We start from the raw sequence: 16,016 nt of genomic DNA, 5'->3' as shown, positions 1-16,016 counted from the left end.
ACCGCTGACTCCCGCTGGCGGCCGTGTCCAGCGCAGACGACGCCACAAAGACAGATGACATGGATAAAAGATAATAACGGACAAAAGGAGATAATTCTGAATACATGTCCTCTGCTTCTGTCCACAGACTGGGACTCTGTGTACCGTTGAGACAAAGAGAGGGACACTTAATCAAACATGAGTACAGCTTTATTAGAGAATCTCCAATGCATAAAATCATTATCAGGGAGTAGAGAGACTGTACAACCTTTAGAAAAAGTATGGATGTGAACATTTAAACGAGTTTAAAATGTAGCTAAAAGCCATACAGTACAGCTCAAGCTGGTTAACGAGCTGAATAAGTTAGAGAATAAATATTCCAGGTGTTTCCGGAAATGGATGGCAGTTAACCACGGTTCGAGTCAGGTTCAGGGTCATCTTTGGTTGCGGTTGTTACTTTCTATTCAGCGCAGTCGCCATGGTCGCCATGGTCACCGTTGTTGTCACTGCAACCATTATGGTTGGCATGGTCAGCGTGATCATTGTGGTTGCCATGGTCACCATGATGACTGACATTGTGTTTGTCATTGTTGTCGTGGTCGTCGTCATGGTTTAGCTGGGCGTACTCTACAGACCCCTGAGGGGACGAGATAGGGTGGAAAGAAAGAGAGAGAGAGACAGAGAGAGAAAGAGGGAAAGATGGGGGAGAGAGAGACATCTTAGTATAGATCTATGGCATTCTTTTATTATCATTAGAATACCATACCTATAGATGTTTCTATGATTCTATTGAAATGCTAAACTGTTGTAAATCCCTTCGGTGTAGTGGGTTGAGTCCCTCATGAAACGCACTTTTGAATGAACTTGATGTGAAATGGAACTGAAACGACCCCAACACGCAAACACAAAAAACATGTGTTCGACAGAGTTCGACAAGTTCGACAGAACTTCCTGTCGAAAGCAGTGCAACACTTCCTGAACCCGTTGTCTGACAGCCCTCCTCGAAACAGACCGCTCATAATCAAACATCCGAGAATCCATGTTGTCAAGCTGAGCTCCACCTTCATCTTCGGCCTGAGAAGTAATAAAAAGCTCCTCAAACTAATGAGAATCCTCACAGTCCCTGCTAGCTGGGGACGGGCCGGGACACGAGACGGAGACGTCTCTGTCTTCCTCAATACCTGAGTCTGCTTGAAGTGGAAGAAAGCGTCTCACTGTCTGGGTATTTGGGTCTACTCACAGACCTGTCAGGCAACAACAGTAGGACGCGTCAGACTCCTCGGCTGGCTCGCTGTGCAACAACATTCTCTTTCCATCAGGGGTCTCTCTAAGACAAAACAAGGTTGTGTGCGTGTATTGTTCGTCAGGGTGTGTGTATGTGTGTGTGTATGTGTGTGTGTGTGTGTGCACATTATCTGTGTGTGTGCTATATGTGTGTGCTTATCTATGCCATGTGTATACTGTGTGTGTTTGTGGTGGTGTGTACTATGTGTGTTTGTGAGGGGGGGGGGTCAGCACAATGCTCTACTCACTCCGTCAGTCGTTTCCATGGCACCTGCACAAACAAAACATAGAGACAGTCTCAGGAAATGAAGGGAGCCAGTGATTAGAGCACGTACAGTATCTTCCATCTACCCCCCTACTGCCCCCCCCTCCCACTGCCTCCACCCAATTAGAGAACTTACCCCCCCCCACACACTTCACCCGCCCCAACGCCCCCCAATGGCCCCCATTCCTCCACCCCCCCAGACTCCTAAATGATTGTGGCCTTTCCTCAGACCTATCACATAATAACCACTGCTGCATAATCCTGTTTAATTAGTGTGGGTCCCCGAGGACCGACACACAGGCCGGGGTTTGACCTTACAGAGCCAAGCCAAGAACAACCATTGTGTTCCCTGTTCCCCTGGGCTGCTACATTGTTTGATGGGGTTAGCGAGTGCGCGCGCGCACACACACGCATGCACGCGCACACACACACACACTCACATGCAGTACACATACACTAAGGCACACATTGAATGAACACACACACAAACACACACGCATACAGTACACATACACTAATGCACACACACACACACACATGCACACACACGCACACGTACAGTACACACATGCACACAATGAGCACACACACATGTACACACACACACACACACACACACACACACACACACACACACACACACTCAACTAACATTCAGAAGGAGTACTTCAGCAGCTCGACAACATACGTATGAGATGATGACAAGCTATTTTTCCTCAGCTTATCGAACAATGGATGAAACAACAGTAAAGGCTGAAGACTTGATGAATGGGCCTGCTGTTTGAACAAGATTGTTGAAACAGGAAGCTAACTTAGAGGCCAACAGGAAGTAAACACCTGGCCATGCTGGGTGGGTAGGGGTACATTGTCACAGAGACAATGCCCATGTTTACAGTTAGAGAGCCGAGCTCCTAGCCTCTTAAGACCGTCCTGATCAAGCGAGCTCACATTCTGTTTCTCTCCAGATTAGTCTGACAATGACATAAATCTTTGCCTGTCCAATCAGAGTCCAGTTTAGTTGATGACAAAACTCTTAAATATGACACTGCCTTTGAGGAGGTTGGTGTACAGGCTGCGATAAGCTGGTGAGCATAACTTTATTGAAAGAACATAATTTCTTTCAAGGCTTTTCCCTGGGGAAAATATTTTCACTCTTCACCTGTCTCCATTCAAAAGCTCCACTGGTAACGTTTGTCAATACAATGGATTGATCCAAGTGCCTGCGAAGGATTTTGATCGACACCCATTTTCACCGCCTCTTGCGCGTACGGATTTCTCTTCGGCGTTGCCAGACTGATCCACGGAGCGCAACAGAATGGCAGGTCACATGATCAGGACGGTCTTACAAGGCTACCGACCTCCCTTCCTGGCGCGTGATTGGAATCCCGAGGAAGAACAAGCTCTCTGATCTGATTGGCTAAGGGCTCTGAGACAGGAAGAGGATGTTTCTGTTACCTTTTCCGGAGTTCCTCACTTCGCTGTACACTGTGTCTGTGCCTGGCTTCACTGGAGCTGGGGGTTGGGGAGGGGGGGGGAACACAGCTTTCATTTAGAAACGTCACAAAGGGTTAAAACTAAGCTGTGGTCCAGTGTTACCAATGTATGCTACCGATATACAGTATAGCTGTGTAGATGAAGAAATCACAGATTTAATGTCATAGGAAGAATTACATCATCGTCATCATCATCATCAGAAGCAGCAGCAGCATCACCACCCTCCTCCTCCTCCTCCTCTCCTGTCCTGCTCTTCATCGTTATGTCCTCACCTCTGTTGGGGTCCACCTGCGGAGGCTGAACCTCAGTGTACTGAACCTCTGGCGCCTCCGGGGCCTGAACACAGCCCCGCCCCTCCTCCTCGCCGCTAGCATCGTCAGACTCTGCAACGTTATGACAGGAAGTTCAGTCTACAGTCTGGTCCGTCTAGTCAGTCTGGAAAGGTAGCAGGCCTGGCGCCAGTCTACAGTCGGGTCAGCCTGGACAGTCAGGTCTCAGTCTACAGTCGGGTCAGCCTGGATAGTCAGGTCTCAGTCTGCACTCAGGTCAGTCTATAGTCGGGTCAGCCTGGACAGTCAGGTCAGTCTATAGTCAAATCAGCCTAAAGTCAGGTCAGTCTACAGTCAAATCAGTCTAAAGTCAGGTCAGTCTACAGTCAGGTCAGCCTGGACAGTCAGGTCAGTCTACAGTCAGATCAGCCTGGACAGTCGGGTCAGTCTACAGTCAGATCAGTCTAAAGTCAGGTCAGTCTACAGTCAGGTCTCAGTCTAAGGTCAGGTCTCAGTCTACAGTCAGGTCTCAGTCTACAGTCAGGTCAGTTTAGAGTCAAGTCAGTCTACAGTCAGGTCTCCGGTTACAGTCAGGTCAGTCTGGACCGGCAGCAGGCTTGGTGTCAGTTCAATTCCAACAGTCAGTTAGTTTAGCGTACATTTTGAATTAAGGTGATGGTTTTACTATCTAATTAACTAAAGGGATATCATTTCCCTTTCACCTGTAGTAATGTTTATATGTTAGCTGTAGCTGTGTACCTGTACACATGAAAGTTAATAATAAATCAATATAATCTCACCTGAACCTGAGACATGTTCGCTCCAGACACTCCGACCCATGACCCCTGGGGTCACTGTAGAACACAGAGGCACAGAGGTCGTTCAGGGTCACAGGAAGTAGTGGACGCAGAGGACACATTTGACTTCCTGGTGACAGGTTTTTAATTGATATGATATGATACATGTGTGACCCCAGGAAGAGTAGCCGTCGCTTCAGTGTTCATTATTGGGGATCCTAATAAACTGAAACATTAATACTTTTACATTCCGACATGCAAAGGTACAGTAACAAGTTTAGTATGAGGTGGAGGATGGGCCCAGACAGTACTGTTTTCATCATAAGGGACCTGGTACAACTTTACATTACAGCTAGGTAATAACAGGGTAATGCCATGGTAATGGCAATTACCATTAGTTACTAGTAGTAGTTACCTGTGTAGTAACCATGTTCATATCTACATTATTACTAAGAAATTACCAGCAAATACCAGTAGTTACTAGTAGTAGTTACCTGTGTACAGTAGTTACCCCCCAATCCCCATGATTTGTTACCTGGAAACAGAGACGATAGTTTCTTTATAATAATGTGGAATCAGAGCTGGAAAATGCAACATTGTCGCATTTTCCAGATCTGATTCCACATAGAAACTATCGTCTCTGTTTCCCTGTAACAGATCATGGGGATTGGGGGGTAACTACATAGGTAACTACAGTACTACTGGTCACTACCGGTATTTGGTGATCATTTCCTAGAAATGTAGATATTAACATGGTATTACCCTGCTACTATAACTATTGGTAATAGCGATGGTATTACGCTGGTATTACCCTGGTATTACTATGGTATTACCCTGTTATTACTGAGCTGTAATGTAAAATAGTATCAGGGATGGTACAATAGTAGCAGCCAGTAGCAAGGAAAGTAATAGTCTACCGTTGGCTGGCTCATTGACTAATTTCAGAGTGACACCCTCCTCGCAATCTGTTCTGCTGCCAGCTGGCTTCCTGTTAGGGGAAGGAAATGACAACACAAACAAAACCTTCAAACTGGAAACTGAATTCGATGAAGCTTTTGTACACACCTTAATGTTTGTTGGTTGAGAGACGTAATCATCTTCATGGCTTAGACTTAAAGGTGGGATAGGTAGTTTGCTTTTGGCTTTATTTGGTAAAATTGGGATAATATCCTTTCAGCTATCAGTAACAGAAGTGCTCTGAGAATAAACTTGGATCTCTGTGTTTACCGCTGCCTCTGTATTGTGGATTCAAAGAATGCACCGCGCCCGAATGTATTGACCAATCAGGGTCTCTATCTCGCCACAACTACCAGTCATGTTTGGAGGGAGGGACTACATCATGATTGACGGGAGGGAGGGGCGGGTTCTTTTGAAAAAGATGACCAATCCGAGGCCTTGTTGATGTCAAACTACCCACCCCCCCCTTTAAATGTGGCATTCGGCAAGGTTGCCCTCTAATACCAGTTCTATGTGCTGCTATTAAATGCTCTTGCTATCTTTTCAAAGCCCATTGAGAATACCAAAGAGATAATAGGTAACAAAAAGTCACATTTTATGTACATGATCTTTTACTGTAAATGTCAGATCCAGTCAAATCCACGCACCGATTCCTTCAACATTCATTGGCAGTCCTGTGATCTCTGGATATAACAACCCCTCCCACAGTGATCGCTATGGCAACAAAGAGCATCTCAGACTGGTTACTCACACCGACAATTCAGCGGATCTCGTCTTCCTCTTTAAGGGAAGAAGGCCTTTCTTGATGAAGAAGACGAGGAGGAGGAGCAGGAGGAGGAGTATGCAGAAGCCCCCGATCAGACCCTTCTTCCAGCCGGCCATTCTCACTGGACACAGCAACCACAGACAGGGTCAGCAGGAGGTCTCTGCTCACAAAGAACTGTCTGATCTCAAACTGCATTCTACAAAACGCTTATGTTTTTCAAAGCCCATAAGTGTCACACGATTTGATTTAGGAATAACATTCCTCATCCATTATGTTTGTGTGAAATATCCGTGATTTTTTGTGTGTGAATACATGTGTATAACAGATTTTGAGTATTTGATTGACCGCCACCTCACCTCCGACAGTGACCGTCGCGCTCCTCTTGCTGTCGTTTGATTGGTTGACGGAGACGCAGTAGTACCTGCCCCTGTGCTCCTGCCTGAGGCCTGTCACGGTGTGGGACGCTGTCCGGTCATTGGCCGTCTTGATGGCGAGCGACGTGGCGCTGTGGCCGTGGTACCAGGTGAAGGTGATGGGCGGCGATCCTCGCTGGACGGAGCAGATGAGGGTCAGGTCCTGTCCCTCTGTGGCGTCTCCCTGCTCCGGCAACACCATCAGGATGGGTCTGGACACTGGCTCTGGGAGGACAGAGAGGACAGACGTCAACACCATCAGGCCGGGTCTGGACACTGGCTCTGGGAGGACAGAGAGGACAGACGTCAACACCATCAGGCCGGGTCTGGACACTGGCTCTGGGAGGTCAGAGGACATAGATGTCCTCACTATCAGGTCTGGAGGACAAAGACCGACGTGTCAGGTCAGGAGGACAGAGAAGGTAGACGTCAACATTACTGATTGTATTTTTAATTTAAGTTTCGTTATATGCTCGGCGTCATTGAAAATACGGGTCCCCCTCAATGGATTTCCAAGTTTTAAAACAAAGCTTTGAATGAATGAATGAATGAATGAATGAATGAATGAATCACTACAGACGCTTCACACAAGGACATAGACACGCCTCCTCACGTTTTGTCCTTCTATTATATTATTGGACACACAGGACAAGTCCCTCTGCTCAGTAGCCAGATCACCTACAGTACATGGTGTATAGGAGCTGACCCGAAGCTGGGTTTCCGAACCACCTCTGCTACATTCACCTCAGCGTCACCCCCTCGCCGCCGTCGCGATAGACCGCCTGTCCCACCCTCTCTGCTCTCTGAGGCCAGCTCACCTATGATGGTGGTCGTGTTGCGCAGACGCCCCGCCACGCTCTCCCTGGGCGGGGTTCGCGGGTTGTTTTGGGCGCGGCAGGCGAAGCCGGCGACGTCGGCGCTGCTCTCTACGGAGGAGACGTTGAAGAGGGCGCGCCCCCCGCTGTTCGCCACCTCCCTGACCTCGGGCGGCCTGTCGGGGGCCAGGAGGGTGTAGCTGATGGGGAGGCTGCCCTGGTGGGATTGGCACTGCAGCTGGAAGGGCTTGCCCAGGATCAGCCTGCCCCCCACCACGGATAGGACGGGCACAGACACGGGCTCTGAGGGAGAGAGAGAGAGAGAGAGAGGGAAGGAGAGAGAGAGGGAGGGAGAGAGAGAGAGAGAGAGAGAGAGGGAGGGAGGGAGAGAGAGAGAGAGAGAGAGAGAGAGGGAGAGGGAGGGAGAGAGAAAGAGAGGGAGGGAGAGACAGAGAGAGAGAGAGAGAGGGGGAGAGGGAGAGAGAGAGAGAGGGATGGAGAGACAGAGAGAGAGAGGGAGAGGGAGAGAGAGAGAGAGGGAGGGAGAGAGAGAGGGAGAGAGAGAGAGGGAGGGAGAGAGGGAGGGAGAGAGAGAGAGAGAGAGAGAGAGGGAGAGAGGCAGGGAGAGACAGAGAGAGAGAAGAGAGAGAGGGGGAGAGGGAGAGAGAGAGAGGGAGGGAGAGAGAGAGAGGGAGGGAGGGAGAGAGAGAGAGAGAGAGAGAGAGGGAGAGGGAGAGGGAGGGAGAGAGAGAGAGAGAGAGGGGGAGAGGGAGAGAGAGAGAGAGGGATGGAGAGACAGAGAGAGAGAGGGAGAGGGAGAGAAAGAGAGAGGGAGGGAGAGAGAGAGAGAGGGAGAGAGAGAGAGAGAGGGAGGGAGAGAGGGAGGGAGAGAGAGAGAGAGAGAGAGAGAGAGGGAGGGAGAGAGAGAGAGGGAGGGAGAGAGAGAGAGGGAGGGAGAGAGGGAGGGAGGGAGGGAGGGAGGGAGAGAGAGAGAGAGAGAGAGAGAGAGGGAGAGGGAGGGAGAGAGAGGGAAAGACAGAGAGAGAGAGAGAGAGAGAGAGAGAGAGAGAAGGGGAGAGGGAGAGAGAGAGAGAGTGATGGAGAGACAGAGAGAGAGAGAGAGGGAGAGGGAGAGGGAGAGGGAGGGAGAGAGGGAGGGAGAGAGAGAGGGAGAGAGAGAGAGAGGGAGGGAGAGAGAGAGAGAGAGAGAGAGAGAGAGGGAGGGAGGTAGGGAGAGAGAGAGAGAGAGAGAGAGAGAGAGAGAGAGAGAGGGAGGGTAGGGAAAAGAAGGAAAAGTGGAGAAATGATGGTTATAATGAACGGTATGAGTTGAAATGAAAGAAGGAGAGGAGGTGGGTGGAGGGAGGGAGAGAGAGGGAGGTAGAGAGGGAGAGAGAGAAGGAGAGAGAGGGAGAGAGAGAGGGAGGGTGGGAAAACAGAGAAGGGAGTGAACACATACACACTGCCACCATGTTCATTAACCATTACTATGACCACTTTATTTAAACAGGGAGTCACATTGAAGCCTTCGAGACTTGGTCTCGTTTTCAAGTGAGCCAAAACAGCAGCAAACCTAGAAAACAGCAACAACAACAACAACAACAACAATAACAACAACAACCAGATACTCTCCCCCGTGTCGTCTCACCTTTGGCCCGTATGTGGAGGGTGGCGCTGTTCTTACTGAAGCGCCGTCCCTGCGACAGAGCCTGCGCCAAGCACGAGTAATTACCGTCGGCGCCGGGATTCGCCTTGGTGCTGTAATTACCGCCCGGCGCCACCAGGGGTCTGTTGTCTCTGCGCTGGACGACGTACTGGATGTCATCCGGGCTGATCCTCTCGGCCGCGTAGCGAGACACCCGGCAGGAGACAGTGAATCGCTCGCCCACAAACACTTCTCTGGGCTCCATGCTCAGCTCTGGCTTGGAGAATATCTCTGTAAACGACCGAGCGTCAAACATGGATTCAGAGGTTTTTTACGTTCCACACGGTTCCGCATGCTTTTCCTACGGATAATACGCTTTTACGCGTCAGCGTGTGTCAACAACAGACGGAGCTACAAACAATCCTCCCGAATGAAACGACCGCCGCTGACCTTTGACCACGACCGTTTTGGACGCTTTCTTCTGCACGTTGCCCATTTCCGCCTTGCACTCGTACTCTCCCGAGTCCTCCGGCCGGGCGCCGGCGATGTTGTGGACCAGGCTGGACGTGACGTTGTCCGCCACGTCCTCCAGGACAAGCTGGTCCTTGGTGAGGAAGACCAGGGTGCGGGGCGGGGGGCGGATCAGCTTGCAGTGGACCTGGACCGGGTCGCCCTCCACCACGGACAGAGAGGGCGTCACGCTCATGATCGGGACTATATACAGGGCTGGGGAGGGCAGAAGAGGAGGAGGAGGAAGAGGAGAGGAAGGAAGGAGGAAGGAGGAGAAAGAAAGAGCAGAAGAGGAGAATGAGGAAGAGGAGAAGAAGGAAGGAGGAAGAGTAGAAAGAAAGAGCAGAAGAGGAGTTAGAGGGAGAGGAGAGGAAGGAAGGAAGGAGGAGGAAGAGGAGAAGGAGGAAGAGGAGAGGAAGGAAGGAGGAAGGAGGAAGAGGAGAAAGAAAGAGCAGAAGAGGAGAAGGAGGAAGAGGAGAGGAAGGAAGGAGGAAGAGGAGAAGGAGGAAGAGGAGAGGAAGGAAGGAGGAAGGAGGAAGATGAGAAAGAAAGAGTAGAAGAGGAGAAGGAGGAAGAGGAGAGGAAGGAAGGAGGAAGAGGAGAAAGAAAGAGCAGAAGAGGAGAAGGAGGAAGAGGAGAGGAAGGAAGGAAGAAGAGGAGAAAGAAAGAGCATTAGAGGAGAAAGATATATATATACACAGTTGTTGTTTTTTCCAAAGTGACATACAGTTATGAGCTAGTGTTGGGGTTGAGTGCCTCGCTCAAGGGCCTGACAGTAGGCAATGGTTCCTAAGTCTCTCCAAAATGACAAGTGTCTCCATATGTTGTCTACGTTCTGCAGAAGTGACATTATGCACTTCCATTGTGTATTGTGAAGGTGAACAGGTTTGTGATGGAGTTCCGATTCTTGTGTGTGTGTGTGTGTGTGTGTGTGTGTGTGTGGGGGGGGGGGGGGGGGGGGTTCTATGGGGGTTGCGCTCACCTTTCACCATGACGCTGACGGTTTTGCTGTGATTGGACATGCCAGCGTCAGGTACCATAGTGACGATGTAGCTACAGTAGAGCTTCCAGTTCCCAACATGCTTCAGCTCCAGACGGGTTGTTGCTGAGCCACCCGCCGACTGCACCTGAGGGTTTGATTTTGTCTGATTGGTTGATTGATTGATTGATTGCCTGTTTGATTGATTGATTGGTTGATTGATTGATTCATGGATTCATTGATTGATCTGAACAACCTTCACAGTCTTCAACCTGTGCTATGGAGAACCATTTGTTACTGTAGGTTCCAGATAGAACCATTTTCAGATCAGCTAGAGCCCTTTGGGTTCTTAATACAACTGTGCCACCATATAGAACCCTGGAAAACCTGCACTTAAGAACCCTGAAAAGTGTACTGTGTGCATCCATCTCTTAAAAACATTTTTTTTAAGGGTTCCCACAAAGGGACAAAACGTTCTTCAAAGCACTCTTTGTTTCTGAGGGTGTGTATACAGACTGGCATGAGGTCCTCACAGTCTTGACCCTGTCGTCCTCCAGGTAGAAGTGGAAGGCCAGGGGGCCGACCTCCTGGGAGGCGTTGCAGGTAGCGGTGACCTCCTCCCCCTCGTACAGGTCAGCACTGCTCAGCAGCAGCACTGGGGTCTGGAGTCCTGGGGGGGGGGCAGAGACAGACGAGACAGAATGGAGGTTTTCTGCTGTAATTGTCAGTTTGAGAGAGAGAGAAATAGAGAGAAAAAGAGAGAGAAAGAGACAGAGGGACAGGGCTAAAGAGATTGAGAGGGGCAGACAGAGAGAGAGAGAGAGAGAGAGAGACAGAAAGAGCGAGAGAGAGAGAGAGAGAGAGAGAGGCAGAGAGAAAGAGAGAGAGGTCCTTCCCTACTACCTGTGACGGTGAGTTTCTGGGCGCTGCTGCTCTTGCTCTTGTCCTGAACCCTGACGCTGCACTCGTAGGTGCCGGAGTGGGCGGCACGCGCTGGAGACAGGTGGAAGAGCGCGGCGCCGGCGCCGGAGCTGGCGGAGTGGACCGTCACGTCGTCACGCAGGAACACGAACTGATGCATCAGCTGGAGGGAGGAGGCCTGGCTGACGGTGACCTCACAGCGCAGGGTCACGCTGGTCCCGCTCGCCACCACGCCGGGGGGACGCACGGTCAGGGACACGCTGTCGATGGTGTATACTGTAGGGTCACATACACACATTAGAGCGCACACACACACACACACACACACACACACACACACACTTATAAGTGTGAGAACACACACATACACATAGACACACACTTGTAAGACAACACACACTGTGGCAACCCGGGGCCATCGCACCCCAAAATGGTCGCCTGCGGCACAAAATGGACGCCAGCCGCGGGAGTCCCAGGACCCCACAGGCTGTGGGCTGGGGAGCTGAATGACTACATCTGGGAACTGAGCTGATTGTGCACACCTGCCCTGGATCAGCAATCAGCCAGGTCCCCTCACCAGAGACGGTTAAAAACCAGGCCAGAAGACGCCTTCCAGGAGACACCAAATGTCTCCTGGAACTGTTTGACTGTTTAACTGTCTGGAACTGTCTCCTTCGATGTTCTTGAAGCCTTTTGAGTTAAGTTAATTAAAGAGCCGACCTCGGCCTATTTTAACGAATCGCTTCCCTTGTCTCCCTTGCCACTGCCATTTTGGGTTACCACAACACAAAGTTGTAAGAACAACCACTTATATAAGAACAGACACACACACACATACACACACACTCACAAGAACACACACACACAACCACACACACAAGAACACACACATACACACACAAAATTATAAGAAGACACACACAAACACACACACACAGATCCCATCTCCGCACAGGTGATGAGCAGGTAAAGTGGACTCTGTCCCTGTCTTCAATAGAACAAGAGGAGGAGGAAGAGGATAGGGAGCAGGAGGAAGGAAACACTAACATAAACAGAGGCTAACCTCCCCTTCCTCTGGGAGGCCTGGGGAGCACACACACACACACACACACACACACACACACACACACACACACACACACACACACACACCGGCTCCTTTTCCCTCTCAGCCAAACACAACAAAAACAATGTATCCCGATCTGCCACAAAAAAAGCAGCCGTTCACATCCACATCCCGCCTGAAGGAACTGAAAACCCTCTGACGACGTTCTGGAGATGTTCCGTCTGTTTACTGTACATGGGCCCGGGAGCGCGCTGGCGTTTGGGGAAGTTAATACATTCACACACGCTGACGCAAACGGTGCGACCAGCTGCGCTTTCTTACTAAAAATATCTTCAGTAAACCTGAGGAAGCACAATACTATAAAATGTCTAGAGGAGACAATAGCTCCCCGTTTCCCACAGAAATAACTTCTGAGCCAGTTGTACAAAATAGCCCTCATGCAGAGAGAGAGAGAGGGAGAGAGAGAGAGAGGGAGAGAGAGAGAGAAAGAGAGAGAGGACCGACAAGCCTCAACCTGTCTGGACTGTGCTGAGCTGACCAGTTCTCTACAGTAACTAAATTCATGGCTTAAAAAACACTAAAAAAATCTGAGTGGTCAAAAATGTCTAAAATTATGATTATTTTTTACTTATAAGTCAGCTGTTTATATCATGGCAGTGACACTTTAAAAGACTTTTCTAAACTCTACACAGACAGAGCTCAGGTGATCTCAAGTCATACTCACAGGAATTGGCCTCCGCGCTTCGCCCTGGGCATGGAGAGGAACGGAGAAACAAATAGAGAAGCCGTTAGAGGTTTGAATAAAATCAAATTAAAAAAGTTACCTCCAGGCTCATCAGTGGAATCCGACTGGCGGTATACTCCCAAAAGAGAGGCTGTAGAACCATTTTAGTCCCACCAGAAGAACCCTCAGAGAAAACGGTTCCACACAGAGCCCTCGGTTTTCAGACGGTACCCTTTTCGGCTCCGTAAGGTGCTGTTTAGAACCCTAAACGGTCATTTTTTACCTAAAGGGTTCTACTGTATATGGAACCTTTTCTCAGAGGCTTCTTCTATGCCGTTACAAATGGTTCTATTCAGAGAGGGTTTCCGTATCGAACCGCTTGTAACAGCAGACGGGGTCCTCAGAAAACAGGTTCCACACAGAAACCTTCTCAGGCCAGAAATGAGCAGAAGAAGTCCTTACAGAGAGAGAGCAGGCAGGACAGGAGCAGAGGCAGGCAGACAGGTCTGGTCTCCATCACAGACGCTCTGGGTGTGTGTGTGTGCATCTGTGTGTGTATGTGTGTGTGTGTGGTCAGAGATACTGCTTCTGCTACAGCCGGACGAGAAGACTGGACCAGAAGATCGGACGCAGGAGGAGGAGGGAGGGAAGAGAGGAATGGAGGGGAGGTGCAGAGAATGGAAGAAGGAAGCAGGAGGAGGGGTTCACAGGGGAAGTTGTGTGTGTGTGTGTGTGTGTGTGTGTGTGTGCACCTGTGTGTGTGTGTGCAGGCCTGCAAGAGTGTGTGTGTGTGTGCACGTGTGCGCGTGTGTGTGGGCACCTGTGTGTGTGCACCCACTCACATGTGCATGTGTGGAGGCCTGCACGTGTGTGTGTGTGTGTGTGTGTTATATCTTCACCTTATCATCAACCTTTTCTTGTTTGATTAACCAGGAAATGGCAGTTGCTTCCTCAGGATAAGCTAGCCTTCTGCTGCTATCTGCCACTGTCAGTGGTACACACACACACACACACACACACACACACACACACCACACACACACACACACACACACACACACACACACACACACACACACAGCCAGGTCTATGTGACCGGCCATCCTAGTGTGTGGTTGTTGTCACAGCGTTGCCTCCCATGTGACCGATGCTGTGTAGTCTACAGGGATGGAATCCGGGTCACGCCCTGGCCTTCAACACTGAGCCAATCACACACACCCGGGCTTTTGTCCTCAAAGTTTACAATAAGCTACCCAAGAAGTGCAGTTGGAGACTAGTCAGCTGGCCAATAATGTAACTAGCTAGAACCAATAAAATAATAATCTGTAGAGACTGATAGGACAGGACCACTAGCGCTATCTTCCAGATACAACGGCATGTCTATATCCAGTATGTCTATAATGTTACTATCGAGCTCCTTAACAAACACCACCCATCACATTCACTATGCGGAACCGATGTATGCTCATTCTGACCACCAGATGGTGCTCACGGTTCACAGAGAGGTGAATGTGTTAACTAATCACTGCTCTCTCTCTCTCTCTCTCTCTCTCACTCTCTCTAGAGTCTCTCTCTCTCTCTTTCTCTCAGACACTGTAGTTGTGCCAGGTAATTAACACAAAATCCTGTTATATTTATTTAATAAAAGCAATAACAAGAGCAGGATATTTTGTTTCATTTTTAAACGTAATAATATCTAGGTATGCTGTCACTAATAAAGAAAATCTAAAGAAAAAACGTTTTTTTTTTTTTTAAACACCATAATAATATCAATAATTCATAATATCAGATCATATTTCCCCATAGTACTGCAGTTATATGCACTGCTTCACCTGTCGCAGTCCCAGTTACCTGGGCAATGGGTACCCCTGACTGGGCCTAATGGCCCTGGGCATTAGCGTAGCATGCTAGGTTGCTAATTCCCCAGAGGCACAGGTATGGGTGTAACCTAGCATAGCGTAGCTTGCTAGCCCACTAACCCCCAGAGCCAAAGGTAGGCTATTGGTGTAGCGTAGCATAGCACAACATGCTAGTCCACTGGCCTCCTGAATTATCTTTCATTAAACATTCATGCATGGCGGAGGTTAGCGTTAGCATTTAATTGCACCTTGTACAGTCCAGGGGAGGGTAGGCGGGCCTAAAAAAGTACTCGTTTATCACATAATTGACGGTGGGTCCAGCACGCTATCACAAATATACATGCGCATACTGTACAGGCGTGCGCATGCTCGCACACACACACACACACACACACACACACACACACAATACTGCTCAAACACATGGGAATCCTGTCAGTCCTGCAGGAACAAGTCATTGTAGCAGCATACTGCAAAGAGAAGAGAAGAGAACGGCAGATGAGAGGAGAGGAGTGGGAGGAGGAAGAGGAGAGGGGAGGAGGGGGAGGAGGAAGGGGGTGAGGGGGCGGAGAGGGGAGGAGGGGAAGGGAGAGTGGAGAAGAAGGGAGGAGAACAGTTAAGAATGTGGGCTACAGTTTGAGAGGTTTTGCGTGAACTTAACAGATGGAGAAAACAATCTCTGGGTGCTAATTTATGCAGATTTTCATTAGATGTCTCAACGGCTCAGGAGATTTTAAAGTAATGACCCAGCTAGCAATCATTTGTTGTAAGAATGTTCTAAGAATGTGAAAACATTAGCATAACATGTTGGGAATGTTCCCCAATGTTGTGGGAACATTCCCTGCTAGCTGGAGAGTTCTAGTAATGTCACTCTAACCTGACAACCAGCCTACATGTTTCAATCCCCTTCACCTGAAACATTCAATTCCATCTCAATTACTTGGCTTATTTAAGATTTACAATTTACATTCACGAAATACAAAAATGAGTGCAAATACAAAAACCAGTGCAAATACAAAAACCAGTGCAAATACAAAAACCAGTGCAAATACAAAATACACTGCAAACAAAATACAGCAGCAAAACACGAAAGTACACAAAAAAACAAACACAAAAACAGTGTGGACCCAAACACCGGGGCTGCCTTAGAAGTGCCTGTGCGGTTATGACTGGTCCTTCCACTAATGTAACCTTTAAATCTTGGAGAATTGTTTCACTTTTTGAGGTGCGAGGCATTTTACAAAGCTTGAAATGAAGGACGGTGTGTTCCAGT

At 49.1% G+C, this 16,016-nt stretch overlaps 1 protein-coding gene across 1 annotated transcript in view; it reads right to left on the bottom strand.

Annotated features, from left to right (window-relative positions):
• Nucleotides 1–439: 439 nt before the first annotated feature.
• pecam1a (platelet and endothelial cell adhesion molecule 1a) overlaps nt 440–16,016 on the bottom strand; it is a gene marked incomplete at both ends in the record, with an annotated part of 86,308 nt that continues 70,731 nt past the window's right edge. The window contains 14 exons of the mRNA XM_084448461.1: nt 440–616; nt 1,512–1,534; nt 2,984–3,040; nt 3,295–3,405; nt 4,092–4,145; nt 5,006–5,076; nt 5,797–5,932; nt 6,168–6,602; nt 7,043–7,342; nt 8,688–8,975; nt 9,135–9,410; nt 10,177–10,299; nt 10,694–10,843; nt 11,077–11,370. Of these exons, the coding sequence (XP_084304587.1) occupies nt 440–616; nt 1,512–1,534; nt 2,984–3,040; nt 3,295–3,405; nt 4,092–4,145; nt 5,006–5,076; nt 5,797–5,932; nt 6,168–6,602; nt 7,043–7,342; nt 8,688–8,975; nt 9,135–9,410; nt 10,177–10,299; nt 10,694–10,843; nt 11,077–11,370 (2,495 nt within the window). The remainder of the gene's footprint in view (nt 617–1,511; nt 1,535–2,983; nt 3,041–3,294; nt 3,406–4,091; nt 4,146–5,005; nt 5,077–5,796; nt 5,933–6,167; nt 6,603–7,042; nt 7,343–8,687; nt 8,976–9,134; nt 9,411–10,176; nt 10,300–10,693; nt 10,844–11,076; nt 11,371–16,016) is intronic.

The sequence above is a fragment of the Borostomias antarcticus genome, assembly GCF_949987555.1.
Source record: "Borostomias antarcticus genome assembly, chromosome: 14".
Classification (NCBI taxonomy): domain Eukaryota; kingdom Metazoa; phylum Chordata; class Actinopteri; order Stomiiformes; family Stomiidae; genus Borostomias; species Borostomias antarcticus.
The sequence above is the reverse complement of the archived record's forward strand: the minus strand, read 5'-3'. Positions and strand labels throughout refer to the sequence as shown.